The 27,593-nt window shown below is 39.4% G+C and overlaps 2 protein-coding genes and 1 long non-coding RNA gene across 4 annotated transcripts in view; 2 read left to right on the top strand and 1 right to left on the bottom strand.

Moving 5' to 3' along the window:
* The window catches only part of wdr3 (WD repeat domain 3), a 29,287-nt gene extending 11,045 nt beyond the window's left edge, over positions 1 to 18,242 (bottom strand). The window contains exons 1-14 of one of the 2 annotated variants that reach the window (XM_061879542.1): positions 17,840 to 18,242; positions 16,915 to 17,132; positions 16,634 to 16,843; positions 13,598 to 13,716; positions 13,452 to 13,530; positions 10,372 to 10,467; positions 10,217 to 10,309; positions 10,054 to 10,155; positions 6,134 to 6,234; positions 1,207 to 1,299; positions 907 to 1,137; positions 750 to 843; positions 590 to 691; positions 427 to 509 (exon numbers count right to left, since the gene is read on the bottom strand). In XM_061879542.1, the coding sequence (XP_061735526.1) occupies positions 427 to 509; positions 590 to 691; positions 750 to 843; positions 907 to 1,137; positions 1,207 to 1,299; positions 6,134 to 6,234; positions 10,054 to 10,155; positions 10,217 to 10,309; positions 10,372 to 10,467; positions 13,452 to 13,530; positions 13,598 to 13,716; positions 16,634 to 16,843; positions 16,915 to 17,088 (1,577 nt within the window). In that variant the 5' untranslated portion in view covers positions 17,089 to 17,132; positions 17,840 to 18,242. The remainder of the gene's footprint in view (positions 1 to 426; positions 510 to 589; positions 692 to 749; positions 844 to 906; positions 1,138 to 1,206; positions 1,300 to 6,133; positions 6,235 to 10,053; positions 10,156 to 10,216; positions 10,310 to 10,371; positions 10,468 to 13,451; positions 13,531 to 13,597; positions 13,717 to 16,633; positions 16,844 to 16,914; positions 17,133 to 17,839) is intronic. The other variant, XM_061879541.1, reaches the window with a different exon arrangement.
* Positions 18,243 to 18,493: 251 nt separating this feature from the next.
* gdap2 (ganglioside induced differentiation associated protein 2) overlaps positions 18,494 to 27,593 on the top strand; it is a 38,716-nt gene continuing 29,616 nt past the window's right edge. The window contains exons 1-2 of the mRNA XM_061879540.1: positions 18,494 to 18,752; positions 22,669 to 22,879. Coding sequence (XP_061735524.1) covers positions 22,686 to 22,879 — 194 coding nt within the window. The 5' untranslated portion in view covers positions 18,494 to 18,752; positions 22,669 to 22,685. The remainder of the gene's footprint in view (positions 18,753 to 22,668; positions 22,880 to 27,593) is intronic.
* On the top strand, positions 22,888 to 25,774 carry LOC133538174 (uncharacterized). The gene is made up of 2 exons (XR_009802940.1): positions 22,888 to 24,450; positions 25,180 to 25,774. It is a non-coding gene; the product is annotated as an uncharacterized LOC133538174 (long non-coding RNA).

Raw genomic sequence — 27,593 nt, 5'->3', positions numbered from 1 at the left:
GCTAATTTATGGATTTTTCTTTGCTGACTGCCATAATACCAACTTTTCTTTCTTTAAATAAGCAATTACACTAAGAATCCGTTTTATTGTTTATGCTATGGCGCCATCTTTTGGATGAGTTCACTCACTGCAGATGCTGCAGTGTCCTTCCATCTACCAGTAGTGCTTTCAACAGGAAAGCCGTCCACAGCGATTTTACTCGTATAGATTCTTTTTTCATTTCTCAAAGCAACGTTTGTAAGTTTTACAATATAACTAAAACAATTCTTACTTACTAAACCGTCCCACGTGTGATGTCTGTGGGAGTATTGTCATGCATATTTGTACGTGTTATTGTAATGTAATCAAACTAGTGTCGTTAGACTAGTACATTGTTTTTAAAACTACCACAATAGTTCCTAGCCGAGTGATCGTATCAATACTTACTTCTGTCCACTTCCCTGACCTTTTATCAGCTCAAAGTCCCAGAACTTAACTGTCTTGTCTGCACCTCCGGTCACTATCCCCCTCTGCAAGGAAGCACAAGGAATTACAGGCCATAGAACTACATGTGAAGAGACGTAGAGCAGATGTAGAGTGTGTGGTCTACCTGGTCAGGGGCCAGGCACAGAGACCATAGGGCTCCATCGTGGGCATCAACTGTCTCCAGGAGGCTTCCTGAGGCCAACTCAAAGATCTGCAGCTTCCCACTCTGAAGCAAGAACCGACAATGAAGTGGGAGCGCCACATGGGCGTACAGTAGGACGTACCTTGGAGCCCAGGATGATCTGTCGATCTCCGGGCACAAAGAGAGAGCAGAGGGCGTATTCACAGGCCATGGTGCGGATCACCTGTAGGGTGGGTCTGTAACACCAGACTAGGTTAGACTGCAAACAAAGTGTTCCCGGCTACTCTGCAAAGCCGCACCTGTTCCACACTTTGACCGTGTCGCCCGACGCCGAGAGGATAGCCAGGTTGTCCGAGCTGAACGACAGCGTCCTGGCGTCGGTGCGATGGCCACCTAGGGTGAGGCGCGCCGTTTTGTTGGCCGCGGGGGTCTTATCCAAAGTCTTCAGGCTGTAGGTCTCGATGGTGTTGTTCTGCAGCAGCAGCGCCACTTTCAGCTCGCCGCCTCCGCACATCAGGCAGTCAACAGAACTGACGACATGGAGAGAAATACGTGAGCACTGCTTTAAAGGGTTTCCACGGCAAAACACTTCATCACACCTGATCTTGGCCGATGCCTTGATGTTGCTCAATCGGACGATCTCGTCCTTCAGAGTCTTCTCCACAATTGGATCCTCACCTTCACCCTGCGTTCTGTAAGAAGACATCATCATCATCAAACACAATATAGTCAGGAGTGTCCAAAATTTTTGACTTGGGCGCTACATTGGGCTAAAAAATTTGGGCAGGGGCTGAAAGTCGACTGCATGTAAAGTAACTTATATATATATATATATATATATATATATATATACATATATATACAGTGGGGCAAAAAAGTATTTAGTCAGCCACCGATTGTGCAAGTTCTCCCACTTTGAAATGATGACAGAGGTCTGTAATTTTCATCATAGGTACACTTCAACTGTGAGAGACAGAATGTGAAAAAAAAATCCAGGAATTCACATTGTAGGAACTTTAAAGAATTTATTTGTAAATTATGGTGGCAAATAAGTATTTGGTCAACCATTCAAAGCTCTCACTGATGGAAGGAGGTTTTGGCTCAAAATTTCACGATACATGGCCCCATTCATTCTTTCCTTAACACGGATCAATCGTCCTATCCCCTTAGCAGAAAAACAGCCCCAAAGCATGATGTTTCCACCCCCATGCTTCACAGTAGGTATAGTGTTCTTGGGATGCAAGTCCGTATTCTTCTTCCTCCAAACACGACAAGTTGAGTTTATACCAAAAAGTTCTATTTTGGTTTCATCTGACCACATGACATTCTCCCAATCCTCTGCTGTATCATCCATGTATCCATTTTGCTATAAACTCAACTCGTCATGTTTGGAGGAAGAAGAATACTGAGTTGCATCCCAAGAACACCACACCTACTGTGAAGCATTGGGGTGGAAACATCATGCTTTGGGGCTGTTTTTCTGCTAGGGGGACAGGACGATTGATCCGTGTTAAGGAAAGAATGAACTGGGCCATGTATCGTGAGATTTTGAGCCAAAACCTCCTTCCAACAGTGAGAGCTTTGAATGGTTGACCAAATACTTATTTTCCACCATAATTTACAAATTCTTTAAAGTTCCTACAATGAGAATTCCTGGATTTTTTTTTCACATTCTGTCTCTCACAGTTGAAGTGTACCTATGATGAAAATTACAGACCTCTGTAATCATAAGTGGGAGAACTTGCACAATCGATGGCAGACTAAATACTTATTTGCCCCACTGTATATATGTATATACACACATATACATATATATATATATATATATATATATATATATATATACACATATATATATATATATATACATATACAATATATATATGAATCCTCTATGTGCGCAAAATGCCGATACACGTGAGTGGAAGTGAAATGCTTGAATGTCAAGAGTGAGTGAAGCGTGTGGACGTTGGAACGGTTCGAATTGGTTGAGGAATGTGGGATATAGAGAGGTTTTTAATTTGCCCATTTTTTTTTCAATGGGGGACATTCCTTGTAATCAGGGAATTTTTGGAACTGGGAAACCCCTCCTGTCTTGAATTCCAGGGTGGGTGTAGTGTGTGCATATTGGAACGGTTCAAATCGAGTCAGAAATGTGGGATATGCAGTCGATATAATGGCCATTAATTGTCAATGGGGAGAAAATTACCAGAAATTCCGGGAAAATCGGGAATTTTTTTGGAAAGCGTTCGACATATCGGAAGAGTAGTGTTGGTGGATGGTTGAAACGTCGGAATCGGGTTTGAAAATGGCGCAAAATTTTGAGATTTCAGAGCATTGTAGAACTACGAATACGTCCATTCATTTGAATGGGAATTTCAGGAAAACTGGGAAGTTTTGAAAACACTGATACTAACACAATTGTCTTAGATGATATGAATGGGTTGGTGTTGGAATTTTTGGAATCGGTTAAAAAATGTTAACAGTTTGAATTGAGAATGGGTATTTTGGAATTCCTGCAATTTTTTACCAAAACCAATTAGGAACATTTGTTGTCCCAACTAAGAGGAATGTTTTGAAGGTAAAATGGTCGAAACGGTTTAAAAATGCGGACTGTGATAACTTTCCAGGAAAAGGTGAAAATAGTAGTTTGATTGCCCAATGTGAGTGGGGTGTGCGGATGGTGTAACGGTTCGAATCGGGAAACAAATGTGGGAGTTGTGCATGTTTGAAAATTGGCCCTTTTATTTTCATCAGCAGGAAATTCCTGGTAATTCAGTGTAATCGGGCATTTTCGGAAGCTTCTTGAATGTCCAGGGTGAGTGGAGTGCGTAGATGGTGGAACGGTTTGTATCGGGTGGGAGTTGTGCATGTGTGAAAACTGGCCCTTTTTTTTCCAATACGCAAAATGTCCCGGAAAATCAAGAATTCTGGGTATTCTGTGATTTAAAAAAAAAAAAAATTTTTTATAGTTTTGGGGAGATTCCTGGTCAAGCCAAATGTTTACCAAACTTTAAGGAGGTCGTCACAGAAGTAATCAGATATATGAAGCATATGTTTACTTGCGTGTGATACCATGTGCAATACAAGCGGTCAGGCAGAGTGTTTACTTGTGTGTGATATCATGTGCGATACAAGCTGTCCTGCAGTGTGTTTACTTGTTTGGGATATCATGTACAATACAAGCAGACCTGCAGAGAGTTTACTTGTTTGTGATACAAGCAGTCCTGCAGCCTGTTTACTGGTGTGTGATATTATGTGCGATACAAACAGTCCTGCAGAGTGTTTGTGTGTAATACGAACAGCCTGTTTACTTGTGTGTGATATTATGTGCAATACAAGAAGTCCTGCAGTGTGTTTACTTGTTTGTGATTACATGTGCGATACAAGCAGTCCTGCAGTGTGTTTACTTGTTTGTGATATCATGTGCGATACAAGCAGTCCTACAGCTTGTTTACTTGTGTGTGACACAAGCAGCCCTATAGCCTGTTTACTTGTGTGTGATATCATGTGTGATACAAGCAGCCCTATAGCCTGTTTACTTGTGTGTGATATCATGTGTGATACAAGCAATCCTGCAGCCTGTTTACTTGTGTGTGATATGTACGATACGAGTAGTGCTGCAGCCTGTTGTGTGATTTGATTGATTGATTGATTGATACTTTTATTAGTAGATTGCACAGTACAGTACATATTCCGTACAATTGACCATTAAATGGTAACACTCGAATAAGTTTTTCAACTTGTTTAAGTCGGGGTCCACGTTAATCAATTCATGTGCGATACAAGCAGTCCTGCAGGGTGATTACTTGTGTGGGATATCACGTGCGATACACGCAGTCCTGCAGTGTGTTTACTTGTTTGTGATATCATGTACGATACAAGCAGACCTGCAGTGTTTACTTGTGTGTGATACAAGCAGTCCTGCAGCCTGTTTACTGGTGTGTGATATTATGTGCGATACAAACAGTCCTGCAGAGTGTTTGTGTGTAATACGAACAGCCTGTTTACTTGTGTGTGATATTATGTGCAATACAAGAAGTCCTGCAGTGTGTTTACTTGTTTGTGATTACATGTGCGATATAAGCAGTCATGCAGTGTGTTTACTTGTTTGTGATATCATGTGCGATACAAGCAGTCCTACAGCTTGTTTACTTTTGTGTGATACAAGCAGCCCTATAGCCTGTTTACTTGTGTGTGATATCATGTGTGATACAAGCAGCCCTATAGCCTGTTTACTTGTGTGTGATATCATGTGTGATACAAGCAATCCTGCAGCCTGTTTACTTGTGTGTGATATGTACGATACGAGTAGTGCTGCAGCCTGTTGTGTGATTTGATTGATTGATTGATTGATTGATACTATTATTAGTAGATTGCACAGTACAGTACATATTCCGTACAATTGACCACTAAATGGTAACACCCGAATAAGTTTTTCAACTTGTTTAAGTCGGGGTAAACGTTAATCAATTCATGTGCGATACAAGCAGTCCTGCAGGGTGATTACTTGTGTGGGATATCATGTGCGATACACGCAGTCCCGCAGTGTGTTTACTTGTTTGTGATATCATGTACGATACAAGCAGACCTGCAGTGTTTACGTGTGTGTGATACAAGCAGTCCTGCAGCCTGTTAACTTGTGTGTGATATTATGTGCGATACAAGCAGTCCTGCAGCCTGTTTGTTTGTGATACAAGCAGTCCTGCAGCCTGTTTAATTGTGTGTGATATGTGATACAAGCAGACCTGCAGAGTATTTACTTGCATGTGATATCATTTGCACGATACAAGCGGTCCTGCAGCGTTTTTACTTGTGTGTGTGATATCATGTGCAATACAAGAGGTCCTGCAGCTTGTTTACTTGTGTGTGATACATGTGCAGTACGAGCTGTCCTGCAGTGTGTTTACTTGTTTGTGATATCATGTTTGATACAAGCAGACGTGGAGAGGGCGTACTTGTGTGTGATATCATGTGTGATACAAGCCGTCCTGCAGCATGTTCACTTGTGTGTGATATCATGTGCAATACAAGCCGTCCTGCAGTGTGTTTACTTGTGCAAAGCTGGACAAGGCGTTAACATGTAAAAGTCTTTTAATAAGCACACACTCTTATTTTTAAAAAGTCATTTACGAAAAGGAAACATGCTAGGCTGTAGGCTACTAGGAGCTAACAGCTACGCACACAATCGCACACAAGGTAGATCTACGTGATAAGTTTCATTAAACAATGTTGACATTTGTCAATATAAACCCGTATTAAATTATTATAGTTCCATATTACTTCTACATCCAAGGCGTATTAGAAAGTATCCAGTAACAAACATCTCCGCATAATTTAATTTACTGCGTCATGACCTTAACTTCATGACCGATTGTCGTCAAAATTGATAAGCACTCCACTTCAAATTTAAGACTTAAGTCCATTTCAGATGTTTAATAATAGATAAGTTAGTGCTTTTCATAGCTACCATTGACTCATTTCACTTCAACATTTTCTAACGTTCCCCACTTCAAAATCTCTTACTTGGCCGCCACCTTCTTTGCTTTCTTCAGCTTCTTGGCCATCTTCTCCTTGACTTCCTGCTCTGAAAGCACCGTGAAGAGCTCCAGGATGGAGTCATTGCCCTGACGAGTCAAAAAAAACAAATAATGAGATGTTTGAGGCCCTCAGAGGAGTCATAAATCGGTTGCTGTGTGTCTTGGCTTCTCGTACTTGTAGGATGGAGAAGGTTTTCTCCACCTGAACATCTATCTAAAACAGGGGTGTCCAAACTTTTTTCCACTGAGGGGTCGTGCACTGAAAAATTTCCTTTATCAAAACTAATACAATACATCCATTTTTTTTTTTTTTTAACCTTTAGGGATCCCCTTAGACTTGGTCCCAGGGACCCAAAAAAGTCTGTCATAAAATTGTTAAAAAAAAAACATATAAGTATTATTTTATGTATATTTTTTATTCAAGGCACATGCACTAACCCCTGTACCACCGTGCTGCCTTGTTTGAGGAAATAGTTTAAAAAGAAAACATCCCACTAAAATTATTGGGATTTTTAACACTCATTAAGTGACAACTAGGGCGTTAATCGCTAGCTGATAAGTAGAGCGCTAATTATTTCATTGGGACTTTACTCCTAAAAGTGTTAAAAACAAAGTCATACATTATTTTCATTTTCTTTATTACTTTCAACGCTTAAATCCCTAGATCAACTTCAGATCTATCCATCAATTTTTTTTTTTTTAAATGTTTTTCTTGTTTTTTTTGTCAACAAAAACTTTATTATGGTATTTACACAAAAGTTAGCAATATTTTCCTCCCAAAATATTTGAAAGTGTATTATTTGATGTGAAGTAATTGGAACCTTAAATAAGTCAATCATTGACTTTAATTATTTTTTTTTTTGAGGAAAGACTGTTTTAAAAAAAATCTCCTCACTTAAGTGTTGAAGAGTCATACTTATCTTTTTTTACTTTATTTTTTTAACTTTTTTCTTTTAACATTTTCAACAGTTAAATCTCTAGGCCAAATTCAGATCTATTCGTCAATTATACATTTTTATTTTTGGATTTTAATTCATAAAATTTTTTTTTAGGAATGACAGTTTTTACTTTATTTGAAATATCCCACTTAAATGATTGGGGACCCAAAAGGGCCCAACTCATAAAAGTGTTAAAATAAGTATTTTTATTTTTTTATAACTTTCGACACTTAAAGGCCTACTGAAACCCACTACTACCAACCACGCAGTCTGATAGTTTATATAACAATGATGAAATATTAACATTGCAACACATGCCAATACGGCCGGTTTAGTTTACTAAATTGCAATTTAAAATTTTCCACGAGGTATCCTGTTGAAAACGTCGCGGAATGATGACGTGTGCGTGTGACGTCTCGGGTTGTAGCGGACATTTTTTTCCAGCCCGATCCAAGCTATAAGTAGTCTGCTTTAATCACATAATTACACAGTATTCTGGACATATGTGTTGCTGAATCTTTTGCAATTTGTTCATTTAATAATGGAGAACTCAAAGTAGAAAGATGGAGGTGGGAAGTGTTGCACTGCAGCTGCATTTAGCAACACAAACACTGCTAGTGTTTCCTTGTTTAAAATTTCCGAAGGTGAAGCTTTACTATGGAACAGAACGGTCAAGCAAACATGGTCCCGACCACATGTCAACCGGCAGGTTTCGGTGAGAATATTGTGGTAATAAGTTGGCTCTTACCGTAGACATCAGCGGATCTTGCGTCCTGCTGCAGCTGCTGCGGACCATTACCTCTTCCCATCGGGGACACTGGCGGTCCACACACCCGCGGCCACACCCCTCCGACTTTCAGGTACTATATAATCTCACTAAAACACTAGTAACACAATAGGCAGATAAGGGATTTTCCAGAATTATCCTAGTAAATGTGTCTAATAACATCTGAATCGCTCTCACTGCCCTCGCCATTTTTTTTTCTCTAGTCCTTCACTCGCATTATCTTCCTCTACGAATCTTTCATCCTCGTTCAAATTAATGGGGAAATTGTCGCTTTCTCAGTCTGAATCGCTCTAGCTGCTGGTGGCTATGATTGTAAACAATGTGAGGATGTTAGGAGCCCTACAACCCGTGACGTCACGCGCACATCGTCTGCTACTTACGGTACAGGCAAGGCTTCTTTATTAGCGACCAAAAGCTGCGAACTTTATCGTCGATGTTCTCTACTAAATCCTTTCAGCAAAAATATGGCAATATCTCGAAATGATCAAGTATGACACATAAAATGGACCTGCTATCCCCGCTTAAATAAGAACATTTAATTTCAGTAGGCCGTTAAATCTTTAGATCAATTTCAGATCTATCAATCGATTTTATTTTAAAAATTATTTTAACGTTTTCTTTGGGGTTTTTTGCCCTTTTTGTCAAAGAAAACATTTTTGTATTTCAAACACAAAACATACGCAATATTTTCCCAAAAATAGATTTTAAAATTTAATATTTGATGTTAAGTAATTGGAGCTTTAAATATGTCAAGAATTCATGAAAAAATATTTATTTTAATTCATTATTATTTTTGAGCAATGACAGTTTAAGAAAAAAATACAAATAAAATTATTGGGAGTCAGAAACCACTCATAAAAATGTTGAAAAAAAGTCTTACTTTTTTTTTCTTCAATACTTAAATGTCCGGATCAACTTCAGATCCATCCATCGATTATTATTTTTAATTATTTCTTAAATGCTTTTGTTACCCTTTTTGTCAAAGAAAAGTATATTACAATTGTTAAATTATTGTTTTATGATTTTAGTTAGTTGTTTTTTGTAAAAAAAAAAAAAAAAATGCAATACTTTCCCACAAATATATTTCAAAGATTAATATTTATTGTGAAGTCATTGGAGCTTCAAATAGGTCAATAATTCATAACTACATTCATTTTGATTCATTATTATTTTTTGAGCAATAAAAGGTTTAAAAAAAATCCCACAAAAATTTTCTGCGATTTTAAAAGGGCCTAACTCATAAAAGTCTTACTTTAGTATTTTTTTCTTTCTTTTGTAATGTTTTTTCTTAGGGATTTTTTCCCCCTTTTTGTCAAAGTTAGTTTTTTATTGGCAACCACAAAAATATATAATATTTTCCCCAAAATATATTTCAAAGTGGAATGCTTTGATGTGAAGTAATTGGAGCCTTAAAGAGATCAATAATTCATGACAACATTGATTTTGATTCATTATCATTTTTTCAGCAAGGACAGTTTAAAAAAAATCCCACTAAAATTATTGGGGATACAAAAGGACCCCACTCTTAAAAGTGTTGCAAAAACAGTTTGTGTTTTTTTTCAACAGTTAAATGTGTAGATCAATTTCAGATCCATCCATCGATTATTATTGTTTTAAATTTTATTTTTAAATGTTTTTCTTGGGATTTCTTGCCCTTTTTGTCAAAGAAAACTTATTTTTATGGCATACACACAAAATATGCAAGTTGACATGAAATTAGCCTGGTTGTGGTGTGACAAGTTAGCCTGATTGTCAGAAGTTAACCTGGTTGTGATGTCACAAATTAGCCTGGTTGTGATGTCACAAATTAGCCTGGTTGTGGTGTCACAAGTAAGCCTGGTTGTGGTGTCAGAAGTTAGCCTGGTTGTGGTGTCAGAAGTTAGCCTGGTTGTGGCATCATTGCTAGCCTAATGCATTGCAACTTTTCCCCCAAATAAATTTCAAAGTGGAATGCAGTTGAGATAGGCTCCAGCCCCCCCTGACTCCCTAAAGGGACAAGTGGTAGAAAATGAATGGATGGAATATTTCATGTGAAATATTTGTCCTAAAAGATGTGAACTTGATGGGAAGGGAACATCAACTGGGGAGTCGTTTGCTGAGATGGAGAACGAGCGTTGAGGTACAACAGCCTGTGATTGGTTAATGATGATGTCATAGCCTGGCGTGTGTGCGTGCACTCACATGACAAGCGATGACCCTGGCCTTGTTGTCACAGGCCAGAGACACCACCCGGTCTCTGGCCTCGCGGAGGATGGAGCCGGCTTTCTTGCAAGTCAAAATGCGCTAAAAAGACAGAAAGTTAAAGTCCTGACGACCGCGTTTAATCTTCAACATTGTCCTTTACGTCAGCTGGGCTCTCGTCCGCGTCGCCGCCGCCGTCTTCGTCCTGCGGGAGACTTTTCCCCTTCTTCACTTCAGGCTCGCCCTCAGCTGGTTCCTGTGCACACGCAGAGACTCTCACTTCCTGTCTGGCCGCCATGGTCAAAAATGTGGCCTCACCTCCTGCAGGTAGCTGATGTCCCACGCTCTCAGCTCGCTGTCGGCGGAGCCCGTTAACAGTCGCTTCTCGCCATTGACAAACGCCATGGCCCACACCTGAGCATGTCACAGTAGCACCTCAGAAAAACACTCCAAGAACCACCATAATGACCAAATACAGTTGCATAGTAGGCCGAAGTATGCATCAAAAACTTGGCATAATCGAGGTTCAACAACCCCTTAGGGGTCCACAGAGGTACTGCAGGTGGGCCGTGAAATTTTGTATATTTCTCCCAACAACTTTCCCACAAATTTAAATGTCTTTATATAAACATAAACATAGAGCCATCACAATCATGTAGTTCAACATGAATAAATATAAATATAATATTGGTATAATAGGAATAAAAAATATTATATGCATGTTAGCGTTTAAGATAGCTAGCGATTAGCACTCTAGTTATCAGCCGGCGATTAACACGTTGGTTGTCAGTTAACATTTAGCACTCTAGTTGCCACTTAATGATTAGCGCTCTATCAACTAGCGATAAACGCCCTAGTTGTCAGCTAGTTAATTCCACGACTGTATATATCGGTATCAACGTATATCGGAATCGGTAATTAAGAGTTGGACAATATCGGATATCTTAGCCTAAGACTTAGACTTCCTTTTTATTGTCATTCAAATTTGAACTTTACATACATAAGGAAAAAATTCAGGGTTTCCCACACATTCATTTATTTGTGGCGGCCCGCCACGAAAGAATTACGGCCGCCACAGATAAAAATAAAAAAATTTCCGGCTTTTGACTCACTCGACTGCTCATAAAAGCAATGGGACTCTGTCTGTGAATGGAGCTTGTAGTTACATATTATATAAATATGTGAATATTATATAAATATGTATATAAATATGTACATAAAGTGTTCTAATTATATTCCAAATTATATTCCAACTCCGCGTTCTTCTTGGTCATCGCCGCCGCTGCATCCCATCCACCCCCCCACTATCCCGCCGCTCGACCACACCACCACAAATAGATGCCTGACCTGTGGGAATTACTGAAATTGTTGCATCAGCTCATGGTAGTGCAGGATAAAAGAGCAATAAGGTGCAGATATAAATAAATAGATTACTGTACAGATAAATATATTGCACTTTTGCATATGCATCCACTTTTATGGATATATGTTATATTGTCTTTATATTCCAGCCAGTTCATCCATTTCGGGGTGGGAATTGAGGGGATTTTTATGATGCCTTCAAGAGTCTTACGGCCTGAGGGAAGAAACTGTTACAGAACTTCTTTCTAGAATCCAGCAAAAAAGGCATTATCGGACATCTCTAGTGGTCACCTAGTGATTAGCGCACTAATTGCCAGTCAGTGATATCTGCCTTACAATACGAAGCTCCTGAGTAGTTAGGGTTCAATCCCGGGCTCAGGATCTTTTTGTGTGGAGTTTGCATGTCCTCACCGTGAATGCGTGGGTTCCCTCCGGGTACTCCGGCTTCCTCCCACTTTTAAGGACATGCACCTGGGGATAGGTTGATTGGCAACACTAAATTGCCCCTAGTGTGTGAATGCAGGGATGGGAATGAAGATTTACAAAATTAGCTGAAAATGTTTTAATCCTAAAACACTGCTTTGCGGAAGGCCACACAGCGGCCGCACCCAAGTGCAGGCCGCTGTTAGCTTAGGATGCTTAGGATGCATTTCCTGCTATTTTGAGTCAAAATCTAACAATATTCTCCTGAACAAAATTTCACATTTATTAGCAAATATTTTCATAAAAATGTATAATGTGATGAAATTTATGTATATAAGTTTACACATATATCAAATTCTTGCACACTTTTGGATTATAGACAAAAATAGGCCTACAAATCGATTAACCAGAATTGTTCTCCGTAAACTCACTTTACGTAGATGCCTTGCCGATTTCGCGTGGTCAAAGAGTGCCACCTTTCCCCGAGATCCACAGTTTACAATGTCCTTGCAATATAAGCACTGAGTACATCCCGGTTCATCGCACTTTGCAATGAAATCGCTGATCAGTTCATCTACTTCTACGATATTGTTGTTAATCTTCACCTTCAGTTTGATAGATACATCGAGCCATGCCCAGTTCCACTTGCTTCTCACGCCCTTATCGATATATTTCGCTAATGAAGCATTCCTAATTTGAATAAGCTTTACCATGTCTGAAACAGTTGTGTCAATAAAGAAATGTGTTAATTGAGAGCTACTGTGTTTTTTTTCCAGATTAGTCGCCGATAAACACAACCAATATAAACAGAATACGAGTTCAGAATTGCTCACACTAATTGAGGATCAGGGACTAGATATTGTTGGCAAACGATGCGTGCAGACGTCTATAACGGGCAATGTCATTGGTTGATGTTGTCAGCTGAGAGTAGAGCTAGCCAATCTGGTGCCTTCCCACATTGGCATTAAATTTTTCACGGGAATTCTCTGCCTTGTACTGATAACTAGGTCAACGCAGAGACAAACACCATGAGTACCTTACCCCACCCTATAATTTTCTCCCAAAATTTAAACGATTCACAGAAATGACCCTGGCGGCGCCTAAATCGGCGGAATTCCGCGGAACCGCGGAAAATTCCTATCCCTGTGAATGTGAGTGTGAATGATGTTGACTGTCTATCTGTGTTGGCCCTGCGATGAGGTGGCGACTTGTCCAGGGTGTACTCCGCCTTCCGTCCGATTGTAGCTGAGATAGGCACCAGCGCCCCCCGCAACCCCAAAGGGAATGAGCGGTAGAAATGGATGGATGGATGATTATTAGTCAGCTGGTAATTAATGAGCCATTTGCAAGCTAGTGATTAGCGGACACGTTGCCAGCTAGTAATTAGCGTGTTAGCTGCCAGCCAGTGATGAGCGCGCTGGTTGCCAGCTGGCTCTTAGTACCGGAATACTGAATATGGTTAGTATTGCGCAATAACAAGGCACTTGTAGGAGCGATTTATTATAAAATCCAATCCTCATCATTTCATGGCAAATACACAAGTAGAGGGTCCCCTGTTCCTCGGTTTGGGGGGACTGGAAAGCTTTATGTGATGTATACAAATAAGTACTGACCTCACTGCGGTGGCCGACCATGGTCTTGAAGCAGTGCTGCGTGTCCAAGTCCCACCACTTGACAAAAGAGTCCTTAGAGCTGGAGTTAGTGACAACAGGAGTTAGTGGTCAGTGTTTTGGTTCGTGTGCCGGGTCTGGACGCTCACCTGGTCACCAGGAGGTTCTGGTCCTTGAGGAAGAGCGCCTGAGTCACCATGTCCTTGTGGCCTTGCAGGCGGTACAGGCCGCACTCGTTGATCACGTCCCACACGATCACGTACGTGTCCTGCAACCACATCATTCCATTAAGTGGGGGTGTCCAAAATGCAGCCATGTGTGACACGGTCTGAACATACTATTACATAAACAACAACAACAACATAAACATAAAAAGTGGAACAAAAGAATAAGAAAAAGTTGCAATGTTCATACTTGCCAACCTTGAGACCTCCGAATTCGGGGGGGGGGGGGTCGAGGCAAGGGGGGGCGGGGTTTGGTGGTAGCGGGGGTGTATATTGTAGCATCCCGGAACGGTTAGTGCTGCAAGGGATTCTGAGTATTTGTTCTGTTGTGTTTATGTTGTGTTACGGTGTGGATGTTCTCCCGAAATGTGTTGGTCATTCTTGTTTGGTGTGGGTTCACAGTGTGGCGCATATTTGTAACAGTGTTAAAGTTTTTTATACGGCCACCCGCACGGTGACCTGTATGGCTGTTGATCAAGTATGGCTTGCATTCACTTGTGTGTGTGTGTGTGTGTGTGTAAAAGCCACATATATTGTGTGACTGGGCCGGCATGCTGTTTGTATGGAGGAATAGTGTGCGTGACGATAGGTTGTAGAGGACGCTAAAGTCAGTGCCTTTAAGGCACGCCCTCAAATTTGTTGTCAGGGTGGAAATCAGGAGAAATTCGGGAGAATGGTTGCCCCGGGAGGTTTTCGGGAGGGGCACTGAATTTTGGGAGTCTCCCGGGAAAATCGGGAGGGTTGGCAAGTAAGGCAATGTTGACTCTAATAACACAAAGCTGCCATGCGGACTGTTTTTTTTTTTCTTTTGTCATTGCTCAAAAAAATAATAATTTGTCATTGCTCAAAAAAATAATAATTCACGGGTCGATGACGTGAATTATCGACCTGTTCAAGACTCCAATTACTTCACATCAAATTTTGCACTTGAAAACCTTTTGTTAGGGGAAACAGATCTGAAGTAGACCTCGAGCAGTGACTTTAAACTGTAGTGGTACACGGGCTCCATCTAGTAGTACATTGTTTTAGTTTCCTACAGTCAAACACAGTGTGACTGTTCAAACTGTGTAATGTTACAGTGGCCAAAAATATGAAATATACTCGTTAAATAAAACCTCTGTCTTGTTTTTAATGAATACTTCGGCCTACTACTCTACTGTATTTTGATGTTGGTCATGATGGTGGTGTACTTGGAGAGCCAAGTGTTTTCTGAGGTCGTACTTGGTGAAAAAGTTTAACTGATCTAAAAATGTGTTTAAAGTTAAATAAATGACTCATTTTGAAAACCTTTATGAGTGGGGTTGTTTTGGATCCCTGAGAAAAATAATAATGCATCAAAATCAATGTTGGTATGAATTATTGACCTATTTAAAGCTTCAATTACTTCACATTAAATATTTCCCTTTGGACATTTTTGGGGGGGTACATATTGGGGTTTTTTCTATATGAAACAGGGTTGTCTTTGACAAAAAGCACATAAAACATTAAATGTTTTCAACTATACATTGACAGATAGATCCGGAGTTGATCTACAGATTTACAGTAAGCGTTGACTTTAAAAAATAAACATATATATTTTATCTTTAACATTTCTTGTCTGAGCCAAAAGTTTGAAAATACTTTACATACATTGCATTGGTTCTAATAACGAAAAGTATGAAAATGGCACCCGCATGCTTTCATTTTTCAGTGTGAAACCTTCAAGGGAAAATGTTTTGGCACCCCTATATTTATGTGGCGCCACTTACGGTTTTAGAACTTTAATGACTTAAATTGAAACGGCATCTTTTTTTAAAAAACAAGAACACATTTATTTTTCTATTTTTTAATAACTCGTAAGATACGGCAAGTACGAGATAAAACATCCGAAAACCCCCAACAACACTCCATTTACATGTTGAAAACCTGAATATTAGCCAACTATTAGCGATATTGTTATTTTTATAATTTATGCTGAAAAATATTTTTAGCCTCGCTGTGATTACACAGAGCAAACTAGCTTATGATGCTATATTTTTATAATGAGCTGCTGCATCGCCTCTGAGTTGGTAAAAGTTAATTCTAGATAATAAATCATGCCTCTCACCTGCATAGTAGACGGTTGTGGACATAAACCCACAGGCTGGTCAACTTTGATGTTCAGTTTATACCCAGGGATGGCGAGAAAGACACGAAAAGATGCTCGTTTGCGGCAAGTTTTTTTGGTGAATAATGATTAATTCTTCATGAAAACAGGAAGATATAAAAATCCCATCAGTCTTTATCCAAGTGAGAGCAAACATTGTACATTAAGGGATTATTTTATTATATTTATAGTTTTTACATCTTGTTTAGCACATAGCAATACTGCTACAAGATGCTTTGTGTTTCACGAAAGCTGTATGTGTTTAGTTTTTAAAATGTTTAGATCATCCACGATCAAATATAAAAGTTTCTGGATCATCATATATCCGTAAAGTAGTGCTTGTTGTCACTCATGAAGTTTGACATGATTAGTAGCGTTGTTGTTGCTGAAGGAAAAAGCGAACGTTGTGATGCGTTAGTCAATTTAATGGAGAGCGGTATGCTTGAAATGAGCAAAATACCCAAATATTACATGTAATTAGGAATGTGACAGATACTACATTGCATATATACTTACAGTTTGTATATAAAACCTTGATGGAGGGTTATAGCATGTTTTCTAGTACGCTTTATAGGTGGAAAAGAGAGACTCATTGGTTCTGTATGCTTAAATTGATCAAAATACGTAAATATTACATGTTATTTTGAATGTGACAGATACTACATTACATATATACTCAAAGCATGTATATAAAACATCAATGGAGTTTTTTTTATATTTTCTTGCTAATGTTTATTTATGATTTAGAATGCATAAACAAAAAGAAAAACATGTGCTTGTCTTGCATAAGGATACTGAATGATAGGCACAAATCCAACATTTAGCCTCGGACTTACCTTGGAACCAGTGACAAGCCGCGCCCCCAGATTGTCGTAGCGTATAACTGTGACGCCAGACTTGTGGCCATTAAAGCAGACGTTGCTCTCGCCGTCCAGCAGGCTGAAGATCCTCACGGCACCATCTTCGTAACCCACGGCGATGTGGACGCCATCGGGTGAGGGGCACAAAAAGGTTGCCTCGTGTTTCTGACCCTTTAGGATCAAGACCTGGACAAGGTGGAGGGCGTCAAATTATTTAATTTTTTTCTGAGGCAGGGGTTTGTATCACGACAACACACCTTTTCCGCTTTGCGGATGTCCCAGACGATGACATGTTCGCACGCAGCCACGGCCACATAGCGGCCCCTTTCGCCGCCGCGGAGCGTCACGTAGGCGATGTTTGCTTTCTGGCTGCCGATCACGCCGAAGACCGCGCCAGAGACGTAGCGCAGGTACTGCTTGGTTATGCCCATGATGCGCTGCCTCAAGGTGGCGCTGATACCTGTGGACACAAAACCTTGGGAACTAAGTTAAAGCAGGAACCTACCACAGTGACAAAAGAAGAAACTACTGCTGTTATAAATGACAAATAATATAATAACAGCAAACATACTTTATATGTATATCACTTGCAACATTTTGGTAACTAAGTGATTAACAGCAAACATACTTTATATGTATATCACTTGCAACATTTTGGTAACTAAGTGATTAACAGAGTTTTTTTTCCATTATTGTTAATTGATACAGTGGTAATAGCTATCGATAATAAGTAGCATATGTCTAAAAAACGACCATCATGTGTCTAAAAACGACCACATTCAACTAATGGTTTCTAAAATATTGTAAACGATGCTTTTATTCACATTTAATTGTTTCACTACACATTAGTTGTTGGCATTATTTCAGTTGCTCGTAGCGACTTGCTAACCAAAGCTAAGCGAATCGTTTCTCTGTGTGACACACCCCGAGCGAGCGGGGCTCAACGTATTGCCAAAGAAGCACCGATGGCATTGCCAACTAACCCCGTCCGCCCGGCTAACCTCGTGCAACAAATCGCTGCCATCCGGACAACCGTAGACCCACGTGTAGACTGTTTCTGACTCATTGCAGCGCCTTAACTCCTGTGTAGTTCGATATTATATATGTTCTGCGTAAATTAAATAATTAGAATACATAATTATAATGAAGATGCTTTAGATGTTTCTTAAATTTACGTCTTACCCCAGCAACACTGTCGCTCCGCTTGTTTCGCTTCGAGTTGTCCAGAGCGACTGGCGTCAGTCCAAACGAATCGATGTCAGAGTATCATTCGCATCATTGTCACTCTGCACTTGTGTTTGAAAACATGTACTCCGTAGTAACATTACATTACAATTATATTTATTGGGTGACAGTCAACAATAATTAGATATTGTTAAACTGTGTAGTTAGCGTTTCATCACTTTTGTTCTATTGCTTTTGCCTAGGGTCATAAACACTGTCGTTTGAGCTTTACTCCCGGGCACCTGGGGGTTTGATAAGAGACGAGTCATCATAAACTTGCTTTTTCCTCTTTTTTCATCTCGGCGCAGAGAATAAACAATCTCACTTCCATAAACTAGACACGGCGGATGTGATAGTCAGCTGACTGGCAGCTGTGAGGAAGGATTTGTCAAGTTGCATAAAAATACGAAATAAGACACCGATCGATGTCGAAAAAATAAAAGCGTTATTACGATCACACATTTGCATTATTAATGTAAGTCTAGAGGACGTTGAAGTCACATATACAACTTAAATTAATTTAATATTCGTAAAAAGTGCATTTAGATAGTTATTGTGCATAAGATACAACATTCACGACGAGTTTAGTTTAATAGGGACTTAAGTTTGAAATCCGAGACCGGATGTAGTTGGGAGTATCCAGGTTCTTTGAAGTGGCACTGACAAGACTACTAGCATGGCTGTTCGCTGTGAAAAAGCTGGCTAATTAACACTTTGAGTCCTGATGTTCGTGTTCTTCGTGCGTTACTTTGTCTGCGGGATGAAAACTTAAAAGACTTCTGCTCATTTTGAGGGTTTGTTTGGGTTTTAGAGGATTGTTTCTATTTTGACGTGGACATCTCCTCTACGTCGGGCTACTGCTGGCATTAAGGTATGTGAATGTCAACTTTACGCCGGACACTTTGAACATTGTTCCTTTTAAGAAAAATACGTAAGAAAAATATGTAAGAGTAAGACCGTATGCTTCAGGTGGTGGGAGTGTCGTATCTGCCCCGATACTAGAATTTCAGTATTCAATACCGTCCGATACCTATGCATTTCTACAATGAGCCCACATACTTTAAGCCTCTATAAAAAATTGTTTCAAACTATCAAGTATTTATTCAGATTCACATACAAACCCCGTTTCCATATGAGTTGGGAAATTGTGTTCGATGTAAATATAAACGAAATACAATGATTTGCAAATCATTTTCAACCCATATTCAATTGAATGCAATCCAAAGACAAGACATTTGATGTTCAAACTTATAAACTTTATTTTTTATTTTTGCAAATAATCATTAACATATAATTTTGTGACTGCAACACGTGCCAAAGTAGTTGGGAAAGGACATGTTCACCACTGTGTTACATCACCTTTTTCTTTTAACAACATTCCATAAACGTTTGGGAACTGAGGAAACTAATTGTCGAAGCTTTGAAAGTGGAATTCTTTCCCATTCTTATTTTATGTAGAGCTTCAGTCGTTCAACAGTGCGGGGTCTCCGCTGTCGTATTTTACGCTTCAGAATGCGCCACACATTTTCGATGGGAGACAGTTCTGGACTGCAGACGGGCCATGAAAGTACCCGCATTCTTTTTTTTACAAAGCCACGCAGTTGTAACACGTGCTGAATGTGGCTTGGCATTGTCTTGCTGAAATAAGCAGGGGCGCCCATGAAAAGACGGCGCTTATATTGCAGCATTTGTTGTTCCAAAACCTGTATGTACCTTTCAGCATTAATGGTGCCTTCACATATGTGTAAGTTACCCATGCCTTGGGCATTAATGCTCCCCCATAACATGACTTTTGAACTTTTCATCGATATCAGTCTGGATGGTTCGCTTCCCCTTTGGTCCGGATGACACAATGTCCAATATTTCCCCCCAAAAATTGAAATGTGGACTCGTCAGACCAGAGAAAACTTTTCCACTTTGCATCAGTCCATCTTATATGATCTCGGGCCCAGAGAAGCTGGCGGCGTTTCTGGATGTTGTTGATAAATGGCTTTCGCTTTGCATAGAATAACTTTAACTTGCATTTACAGATGTAGCGAGGAACTGTATTTAGTGGCAGTGGTTTTCTGAAGTGTTCCTAAGCCCATGTGGTGATATCCTTTAGAGATTGATGTCGGTTTTTGATACAGTGCTGTCTGAGGGATCGAAGGTCACGGTCATTCAATGTTGGTTTCCGGCCATGCCACTTACGTGGCGTAATTTCTCCAGATTCTCTAAACCTTTTGATGATATTATGGACCGTAGATGTTGAAATCCCTAAATTTCTTGCAATTGCACTTTGAGAAACGTTGTTCTTCAACTGTTTGACTATTTGCTCACGCAGTTGTGGACAAAGAGTTGTACCTCGCTCCATCCTTTCTTGTGAAAGACTGAGCATTTTTTGGGATGCTCTTTTTATACCCAATCATGGCACCCATCCGTTCCCAATTAGCCTGCACACCTGTGGGGTGTTCCAAATAAGTGTTTGATGAGAATTCCTCAACTTTATCAGTATTTATTGCCACCTTTCCCAACTTCTTTGTCACGTGTTGTGGCATCAAATTCTAAAGTTAATTATCATTTGGAAAAAAAAAAAAGTTTATGAGTTTGAAAATCAAATATGTTGTTTTTGTAGCATATTCAACTGAATATGGGTTGAAAATGATTTGCAAATCCTTGTATTCCGTTAATATTTACATCTAACACAATTTCCCAACTCATATGGAAACGGGGTTTGTAATATAAACCACAGCACTAGCTGCGATAAAATTGAAAAAAAAAGAAACCCATCAGTGTTCTTTTAAAATTGATTATTGATGCATCTTTAATTTATGTATATTAGTGTAGTTTTACATTTTTTTCGTTTCACTTAATAAGCACTTATCACTTGGAACTTAAATAAAACAATTAATTTGGAGTAAGAAAACAATTAAATTAATTCCCACTTTTATTAAAATTATTGTAGCTGAGTTGGCTAAGAATAAAGCGGTAGGAAATGGATGGATGGATGGAATATGTCTGCAAAACTGGACCATAAGTGCTCAATAGGTGAGGTGGCTCGCTGCAGTCCACCAAATTTTAGAACTGTCTGCACTCTTTATTTACAATAAATAAATTATCAATAATTGATGTTTACTCACTGGTTTTACAGTCGTCCATGTCTGAATTGTAATCCATCTAAAAATCAATTATTTCCTCCACCTCAACTCCCAGTACATTTTTATTAACACAATACTTTGATAATTAATGACAACTATTTTACATTGTAGAACGAACAGCAGTTGCGTGGAGCCTTCAAGTATATAAAACAAACACTATTGTTCTTAATAATCTTTTAATATGGTGGTAGTGTACAGAGGTTAATTTGTGTAATTACCAGTCATCCATGTCCGAATTGCCATGCATCTAAAAATTGATTATTTCCCCCACCTCAACTTCCAATGCATCAAAACAAACAATACTGTGTTAAAAATGACAACTATTTTACATTCTGAAAAGAACAGCAGTGGTGTGGAGCCTTCAAGTATATAAAACAAACAGTATTGTTCTTAATAATCTTTCAATATGGTGGTCTTATACAGAGGTCAATTTATGTAATTATTTGGGGCGCAACGATGAATTGATAGATCAATTTATAGTCCTCAGATTCAACCAAATCGAGCTGTGCTCAGCAACTTTTGCCTTACGGAAGATAGATATCGATCCAACATAGTTTTGAAAGGAAATCAATGGACTTTATTGATGCTAGAATAAGGAAAACATCAGAATTAAGAACTTTATGTGAAGTATAGCCCTGAAGTAAGTAATGCTCCACTCTTTCAAAATGCGCTAGCTTGATGCTAATTTACATTGGGTTTGCCATAGACAGGCTACTGTTAGCATTAGCGATTTTACATGGTGATAGTGTGTGAATGTGAGTGTGAATGCTGTCTGTCTATCTGCAAGATGGCGACTTGTCCAGGGTGTACTGCGCCTTCCACCCGAATGCACCCCCGCCACCCCCAGGAGGGACAAGTGGTAGAAAAATGGATGGAGGGATGGATTTCAACACCTCCAAATTTGGTCACGAAAAATACAACTGAGATGATTGTTACAATCAAAAAGTTGGTGTGTAGTGAGTGCAATACTTACAGTATAAACACTTTGTAGGGCGCAACATGACACATTTGGCTTCTTGGAAAAAGCTATTTCCTTATTAGACAACATACCATAGATAGTGATGGAAGCATTTTGCCTACATGCCTGAGTGGCGCTGGGGAGCAAAAGCAAAGGACATTTAGGTGCGCACTGATTGCACTCAGGTGGAGCGCACCAGAGATTTATTGTTTTTGACCGCAGGCTGACGGCAGTGTGAATTTTGTTTTATAAGAATTTATGCTTTTTTTGAGAAGAAATTAAAAATGGACTTTCGTATCACAAAATAACTTAGTTTATTCTTTATTTAACGAGTTTGTTATCAAAAGGAAAGCCTGCGAAAGCCACGAGTGCATTAACTAAGGTGCGCCTCCAGATAGCCTATATAGTAATGTCTTGGAAGTAATGTAATGTAATATGAAAACAAGATAAAGCAACTGGACAGCATGGTTATGAAATGAATAAATAAACTATTTTTCTATCAAACAATTAATATTTATTTACCAAAAGTACAGGTGTTGAATTCCAGGCACCAGGTATTGGTATCGTATCAGTTCACATGTACCCGTTGTTAGTGTCCGGTACTGACCATACTGCAAAAAGCAGGTATGGATGTATTTTTTTGCAGTGTTAGTATGGAAGTATCGATACTTGCTAATCATTTGGACTTGCAGGGAGGCGACAGCCTGCAATGCCTGAGGGGATGGATCCTCTGGGTACTCGCTCCCAGTTCGTGGACGTCCAGACCCTCGCCACCTGGCAGGAGATGCTGGGCGAGGAGGGCCAGCAGAGTTCGCAGGACCTGAGTGACAGCCTGCTCAGCCAGCAGTCCTTCCCCTCTCCCTTCCCCTTCAGGCCTGACATCAACCGAAAAATCGTCCTCTTGTGAGTCACTTTGGCGCAACAGTTGCTTGGTTTAAACACAAACCTAATGAGTCAGACTTGCCCATACTAGGCCCAGATGCAAATAGACTGTAGCAACAAAAAGTCGGTACTTTTATTGGGATTTACACCAACATTCTTCTGCACTATCTCTCTTAACAGTTTTCTGGAAAACTATATATTGCTGTTTGCGTAATCCCGCGGACAGACAGCTAACAAAAACACCTGTGGTTGGCCCGCATTAATAAGGAGTCATACCTGCGGGGCGCCTACAGTTGACAGTTTAATTTCTGCAAATTTGCCACCATTATGTGGACAACATGAGTAAATCTAGTTAATGACCATGGATTGTACACTTTATTCACTTCTATGACCCAATCCAAACAGCCATTCCCACACATGGTGCTAACTGCAGCCAACACAAATAGTCAACATACATGGTCACACATAACACTATCTGCTCACTGAACTTTTTGGATGTTATAAAAAAAAGTCCAAGCACCACAGAAAATTCAAATTAAAACCGCTTAAATCCAGTAAAATGCACAATGAGAAAAATTCAGAACACTCTAAACACATAGCCATGTTTACAAGGTGAAGTCAAACTTTCACATACTCTTAATGTCCAATCATATTAATCATTAGCTATATATCTCTAATATATATATATGTGTGTGTGTGTACAGTATATATATGTTTATATATGTATAAATGTGTGTGTACAGTTTATATATGCATGTATATGTGTATGTATGTATATATATATATATATATATATATGTATAATATATATATCTTTGTATGTATATATGTGTGTGTGTGTGTGTGTGTGTGTATATGTGTGTGTGTATGTATATATGTATGTGTATGTATATATGTATATGTGTGTACATATATATGTATGTGTATGTATGTGTATGTATATGTATGTATGTAAATATGCATGTGTGTATGTATATATATATATATATGTGTATATGTATATGAATGTGTGTATATATAGTAGGGCTGCAACAACTAATAGATTAAAATCAATTATAAAAATAGTTGGTGATTAATTTAGTCATCGATTCGTTGGATGTATGCAATGCGCATGCGCTGAGGCTCTTTTTTTAAATATTTTTTTTATTTTTTCCCCCTAAACCTTTGTTTATAAACTGCGACATTTACAAACAGCTGAGAAACAATAATCAAAATAAGCACAAAAACAGTACAAAACAGTGCCAGGGCGGCGCTGAGGCTACGTCTCATGTGGTGGCAGTGAGCCACCCAAGGATGTGTCATGTGCAGCTCACGTGACCACGCCGTATCCTTTGCCTGGAAACATTTGAAAAATGGCGGAGGTAAACAGGATCGATAGTTCAGCGGAGAAACATCTTGAGGTTAATGCTTCAATGGAGAAAAGTGTACGACTACGACCTAAGTTGTCCAAAGTGTCTGAAAACTTTACTTTAAACACTGCAAAGAAGACAGTTTCCTGCAAAATGTGCAGCATAGACATTGCCTGGCACGGAAGGACAACATTGCTTCGGGAGCACCTGAAGAGGAGCAATGGATGAAGGGAAGAACTCACGGTACGTAACTGTAAGTCCAGAGTCCGGATAAATTGATCCGTTGTGTCCAAGATTTTTTTTTTAAGGCAGCGCTGCAGCAACTGTTGTGTATTAACTTTCAGAGTGTTAGGAACGTGTTGGAGAGTCGACGACTTAATTTTCTGTGTTGCTATGAGTGGCAACAGGCATTCATGAGTTAAGCACGGCAGCTCTTTTTTGTGAGTAACGTTAACGTTATCCCTTTCTTGCAACGTGGGGCTCATAATGTGTCTCCGGCACATTTGACTCAGTTTTGAGAGCGAAAACGCACGGTTAACAATTTGGATATTAACATAGCGGACAGAAATATCTCAGGTTCGTTTCATAATGGATCTATGTAGCCGGGCCCCAAAAAGCCATATAAATCTATTTAGATTTGAGTGACACTTTAATATAACTAAACGTTATGAAGGTGCTGGAATATTTCATGATATTATTCACAGGCAGCCTAAAATGAATCCTTTATTATTCACAACAGAAACGTGTACATTATCTGACCCAGTTCTGAACTGATGAGTTACATTTCTGTGTTGTTATTGGTGTATTCTGCAACTCCAAGGTCCATTTATTTAATTTAGCTGTTTTTTCTTTATGTGGTGGCGTATTTGCCTTTTACGTCAGAAATGATTAATAAAATCAACTGGGTGTGTATTGAGTTACATCTAAATGATGCTACTATGTACGTTCATAATATGGTTTCTCTCATTTCAGAAAAAAACAAGGCAGCATTAGCGACTTGGTACAAAGGAAGTTGTGCACACCACAGCAAGCGGCTGCACTGACTGATGCTACCTGAATATGTTGTTAACTGACAAGAGGCCACTATCAATGGTGGAGGATGAAAGTTTTAGACAAATGATTCACGTCCTCAACCCTGGTTACACTCTTCCCTTGAGGACCCATTTTACCAAAGTGATAGAGAGGAAGTACGAGCAAACATTCCAAGCAGTGCAAACTGCCATAAAGGCCACACAGAGCAAATTGCTCTCATTACTGATGTGTGGACAAGTGTAGCCTACCTTGGCAATACATGCCATTACATTGGAGACAAATGGAACATGAAGTCAATCTGCCTTACGACCATTCCACTAGAGGAAAGACATTCAGCATCCAACACTACAGAGTGGTTGGAATAGGTAGTAGACAGGTTTGAAATTCTCCTAAGCAAAATTACTGCTATTGTGCTTGACAATGGTGCACTTTATAAATAAAAAACAAACATTTTTGTAACACTTGCCTTGTTTTATTTGGCAAGTCGAAAGGACATGGTGCCAGTATGCTGTTTTTTAAAATAAAGTATTGAAAAGGATAGAAATGTAGTTTGTCTCTTTATCCGATTATTAATCGATTAATCAAAGTAATAATCGACAGATTAATCGATTATCAAATTGTTAATTGCAGCCCTAATATATATATGTATGTGTGTGTATGTATGTATGTATGTATGTATATATATACTGTATATATGTATTTACATATATGTGTATGTATATAAATGTGTATATATATATAACAAAAATTCAACTCAATACTTTGTAATATAACCTTTGTTCGCAATAACAGAGGTCAAATGATTACGATACGTCTTTACCAGGTTTGTACACACAGTAGCTGGTATTTTGGCCCATTCCTCTATGTAGATCTTCTCGAGAGCAGTGATGTTTTGGGGATGTCCCCGAGCAACACAGACTTTCAACTCCCTCCGCAGATTTTCTATGGAGTTGAGGTCTGGAGACTGGCTAGGCCACTCCGGGACTTTCAAATGCTTCTTACGGAGCCACTCCTTCGTTGCCCGGGCGGTGTGTTTGGGATCATTGTCATGCTGGAAGACCCAGCCACGTTTCATCTTCAAAGCTCTCACTGATGGAAAGAGGTTTTGGCTCAAAATCTCACGATACATGGCCCCATTCATTCTTTCCTTAACATGGATCAGTCGTCCTGTCCCCTTAGCAGAAAAACAGCCCCAAAGCATGATGTTTCCACCCCCATGCTTCACAGTAGGTGTTGTGTTCTTGGGATGCAACTGAGTATTCTTCTTCCTCCAAACACGACGAGTTGAGTTTATACCAAAAAGTTCTATTTTGGTTTCATCTGACCACATGACATTCTCCCAATCCTCTGCTGTATCATCCATGTGCTCTCTGGCAAACTTCAGACGGGCCTGGACATGCACTGGTTTAAGCAGGGGGACACGCCTGGCACTGCAGGATTTTATTCCCTGTCAGCGTAGTGTGTTACTGATGGTAACCTTTGTTACTTCGGTCCCAGCTCTCTGCAGGTCATTCACCAGGTCCCCCCGTGTGGTTCTGGGATTTTTGCTCACCGTTCTCATGATCATTTTGACCCCACGGGATGAGATCTTGCGTGGAGCCCCAGATTGAGGGAGATTATCAGTGGTCTTGTATGTCTTCCATTTTCTGATAATTGCTCCCAGAGTTGATTTTTTTCACACCAAGCTGCTTGCCTATTGTAGATTCACTCTTCCCAGTCTGGTGCAGGTCTACAATTATTTTCCTGGTGTCCTTCGACAGCTCTTTGGTCTTGGCCATAATGGAGTTTGGAGTCTGACTGTTTGAGGCTGTGGACAGGCGTCTTTTATACAGATAACGAGTTCAAACAGGTTCTACTAATACAGGTAACGAGTGGAGGACAAAAGAGCTTCTTAAAGAAGAAGTTACAGGTCTGTGAGAGCCAGAGATCTTCCTTGTTTGAAGTGACCAAATACTTATTTTACACCATAATTTACAAATAAATTCTTTAAAATTCCTACAATGTGAATTCCTGGATTTTTTTTTCACATTCTTTCTCTTACAGTTGAAGTGTACCGATGATGAATTACAGACCTCTGTCATCATTTTAAGTGGAAGAACTTGCACAATCGGTGGCTGACTAAATACTTTTTTGCCCCACTGTGTATACATATATATATATATATATATATATATATATATATATATATATATATTAGGGGTGCAACGGTACACAAAAATGTTGGTTCGGTACGTACCTCGGTTTAGAGGTCACGGTTCGGTTCATTTTTGGTACAGTAAGAAAACAACAAAATATACATTTTTGGGTTATTTATTTAACAAATTTGTAAACAATGGCATAACATTATATACACA

This window comes from Nerophis ophidion, linkage group LG19, assembly GCF_033978795.1.
Source record: "Nerophis ophidion isolate RoL-2023_Sa linkage group LG19, RoL_Noph_v1.0, whole genome shotgun sequence".
Lineage (NCBI taxonomy): Eukaryota > Metazoa > Chordata > Actinopteri > Syngnathiformes > Syngnathidae > Nerophis > Nerophis ophidion.
This window is presented reverse-complemented; position numbering and strand designations above follow the sequence as displayed.